Raw genomic sequence first — 3,999 nt, 5'->3', positions numbered from 1 at the left:
TGTGTGTGTGTGTGTATGTGTGTGTGTGTGTGTGTGTGTGTGTGTGTGTGGGTGGGTGCTTGACAAGCAATGTTAGTTTGTTTATATCCCCATAACTTAGTAGTTTGGCAAAAGATACTGACAGAATAAATATCGGGTTTAAAAATAAGCACTGTGGTCAATTTGTTAAACAAAACCTTTCAAACTAGTGCCCCAGCATGGTCACAGTTCAATGACTGAAACAAATAAAAAAGAAAAGATAATTCGAAAAGAGAGTCTATAGACATACCCACAAAGTTAGGAGCACAGGTACAGACATAATCATATGGATTGGGCCCATCAATGCAGCTGGCACCATTGAGACAAACACCAAGGCGACACTCATCAATGCTTTTATCACATTTAGGACCTTCATAACCATAGATACAGCTATTACACTCATAACCATTAAGAGTGTCATTGCAAAGCATGGGTGGCGTACATGGAAACACTTCAGGGAACAAGCATTCGTTAATATCTGCAAAAACAGAAAAATCAGTAATTAAACATAAGATGTTCTTTTAGGGAGATGTCAGATTGCTGAAATGTCAGATTCAAAAGTCACAAATGACTGATGGGAACAAATAAATCAGATATTTCTTATTTCTTTATTGCCCACAAGGGGCTAAACATAGAGGAGACAAACAAGGACAGACAAAGGGATTAAGTCAATTACATCGACCCCAGTGTGTAACTGGCACTTAATTTATTGACCCCAAAAGGATGAAAGGCAAAGTCGACCTCGGCAGAATTTGAACTCAGAACGTAGCGGTAGACGAAATACTGCTAAGCATTTCTCCAGGTCAACAAACCCAAGTACAGAGGTTTATATTTGGCTAGGTATTTCTCCTGCAGTTGTCTCACTAGAAATATAGATTCAGTGGTGCTTCTGCCTGGCACAAAACCGAACTGCATCTCATCTAAGCAGACTCTCTCCCTGATTAGTTGGGCTATGACTATCTCTGCAACTTTCATCACCTGATCCAACAATTTAATACTTATGCAATTATTTCTATCTAAGGCATCACCTTTACCTTTGTAGCAGTTGACTATGGTGCTGCTACACCAGTCATTGAGTATGACTCCTTCATGAACCACCTGATTTACAATACGGATGACTAGACCATAACCCACACTGCCAGATATTTTAAGCATCTCAGTGGTGATTCCTGATGGACCAGGGGCTTTTCCTGTCTGTACTTTTATGCTGTACTTGTTTCAGTCATTGGAATGCAGCCATGCTGGAGCACCACCTCGAAAGGTTTTAGTCAAATGAATTAACCCCACAACTTATATCTTTAAGCCTGATACTTATTCTGTCAGTCTCTTGTGCTAAACCACCAAGTTACAAGAACATAAACAAACCAACACTGGTTATCAAATGATGATTTGAATGAACACGAAGTCAAACATCATACATATATATTGTGCCAGGTTTAAAAATATAAGTTGTGGGGTTAATTCATTTGACTAAAACCCTTCAAGGTGATGCTCCAGCATGGCTGCATTGCAATAACTGAAAAAAGTAGATCATAAAAGACTAAGTCAGCAAATATAATACAACAAATGGTGTGTGTGTGGAGGGGTGTTATTCAGTTAAAATAATTTTCTTAATGCTTCTATTTTTCTAAGCCAATAAGAATACAAAATTGTGCAATTACTAAGTGATTCCCTCATCCATACTTTAGAAAGTTCTACAACGCCTGCTTCGTTGAAGAGGGCTAATAAGACCAAAACATGTCGAGAGTTGCCTCTCATGGTTACTTAAAGAAAAGAACGTCAATGAGTAACAATGTCTTTTCCTCACCACATGATTATTCTCAGTTAACTTTTTGATGCTCCCTGATTTCAGGAACATTCTTTCACATACAGAACCATTGAAGTATAAAATTAACTACCTGCTTTGGTTATTTGCTGCCTGAAAAAATTTTGTTTCTCGAAATTCATCAAAACTACTGCGGCCTGTGGGACTTTCTGAACAGTACACTTCACGGAAAATTACCCTGAATTTTTGTTGGTAGTGCAGCCCACTAGATAATTAGCCATGTTTCATGCGACCCGTCACCCATGCCTGGCTTTCAACATACATCCATAAGCTCAGCAATGTATCATTATGTTTTCACTTAAAATAATGTAAATTAGCAATACTAATTAAAACTTGGCAATACTAAACAAGAAAATAAATAAATTCTTTCTTACCAAGACACCAAGAACTCTGTCTAATAGTAACATTTCCTTTTACATTTAGTGCAAATTCGCTCCAAGTCAACACATTACCAAATTTTTGGTTACAAGTCACTTGATTGGCAATATCTTTCACTTCGGAATCGTTCAGAACCTGGTCATAGACGTTCATCTGAGTTATCTCCCCTATATAAGCTTCAAAGGCATTCGCTGCCCCATACTGTACATTGGCATCTTGTCCTACAAATAAAACACATTATATTTACAATAGGTTACTGTTAGTCAGTTCCAGTACATGCCATATTTACCACAGATTACGATTGATTCATTTATAATATATATTTATAACAGTCCACCATTATTTAGTTCCAGGACATGTCATATTTGCATTATATCAGATTACTGATATTCAGTAACAAATTTAATTATTAATAACAAATTTACAAACAATTTACAATAAAAAAAAAAAGTTAGATAAGGAAATATAATTTATATTGAAATATATTTAAATTCTTCATTTATATGAATGAAGGTGCAAGCATGACTGTTTGGTAAGAAATTTGTTTCTCAATCACATGGCTCTGAGTTCAGTAATACTGTGTGGCACCTTGGGCAAGTGTCTTCTGTTAGAGCTTCAGGCCAACCAAAACGTTTTGAGTGGATTTGGTAGACGGAAACTGAAAGAAGCCTGTCGTATATGTACATTTGTATCTATGTGCGTGTGACTTGTGTCTGTTTTTTTGCACTCTTCCACTACCAATTGACAATCAGTGTTGGTGTGTTTACATCTCTGCAACTTAGCAGTTCAGCAAAAACTACTGATAGAATAAGTACCAGGCTTTATAATAGTGCTGGGGTTGATTCATTTGACTTAAAATTCTTGAAGGTGGTGCCCCAGCATGGCCACACAGTCTAATGACTGAAAAAAATTTTTGTATCTACCATAAGCACAAGGTCACAATTTGGGGAGAAGGATAAGCAATTAAATTAACCACATATTTCATTGGCACTTTGTTATATCAACTACATGATGACGCAAGACAAAGCTGACCTTGATGAGATTTGAGCTCAGAATGTCAAGTATCATAACTAACCACTGCTAGCTACACATTTTGTCCTACACTATTGACCATGCTATTTCAGTCCTACTAAAAGAGTACAGAATTTCTCCATGGTATTTGTCTAATATCAGATGATCATATTTTTAATTACATCAAAGACAAAGAAATGCTAGCTTTGGTTGTATTTTGGGAGGGTCATTATGCTAACAATAAACACATGTACTGGTTCAATTTCGCTTCTTTTTTATTAGTCATTTGGTTAGTTATCTCATCAACTAACTGCTTGCTTAGTCAGTTGGTTAATTAACCAATCAGTTGTTTGTCAAAGTCCTTTCATCACCATTCACGACTTCATCAATGACATGCTCTCTCTCCTCCAGGTCAAATTTGAATATTAGATTTCTTCAATTTCATTTTTTTTCTGGGATTTTCAGTATTGTTTCATGAAAAAATATGAATTAAAAGTTCCAAATAAAATTTACCAATAAACAACTTTCCGCCTACAGGCAACGTGGTCCCCGTAGCAAGCCCTTCTCCATGTGCAATGTTTGTACCATTCAGATAAAGCTGCCATGTTCCTTCCTTACTGGCCCAGGTCACAGAAACATGCTGCCACATGCCATTGTTGAGTGAGACGCCTATGATGGCCTTCTTTCCATTAACACACAGCTAAAAGAAGTAAAAATGAAATACATATATATATATATATATGTATATATATATATATATATATATA

The 3,999-nt window shown here is 36.3% G+C and overlaps 1 protein-coding gene across 2 annotated transcripts in view; it reads right to left on the bottom strand.

The window, feature by feature from the left end:
* LOC106878075 (uncharacterized) overlaps positions 1–3,999 on the bottom strand; it is a 47,515-nt gene that overhangs the window by 18,469 nt on the left and 25,047 nt on the right. For both annotated transcript variants that reach the window (XR_008263480.1, XM_052965692.1), the window contains exons 10-12: positions 3,746–3,932; positions 2,218–2,442; positions 269–496 (exon numbers count right to left, since the gene is read on the bottom strand). Coding sequence is in view for 1 of the 2 variants with exons in the window: in XM_052965692.1 (XP_052821652.1) it covers positions 269–496; positions 2,218–2,442; positions 3,746–3,932 (640 nt within the window). In the remaining variant the exon portion in view is untranslated. The remainder of the gene's footprint in view (positions 1–268; positions 497–2,217; positions 2,443–3,745; positions 3,933–3,999) is intronic.

The sequence above is a fragment of the Octopus bimaculoides genome, chromosome 1 (genome assembly GCF_001194135.2).
Source record: "Octopus bimaculoides isolate UCB-OBI-ISO-001 chromosome 1, ASM119413v2, whole genome shotgun sequence".
Classification (NCBI taxonomy): domain Eukaryota; kingdom Metazoa; phylum Mollusca; class Cephalopoda; order Octopoda; family Octopodidae; genus Octopus; species Octopus bimaculoides.
This window is presented reverse-complemented; position numbering and strand designations above follow the sequence as displayed.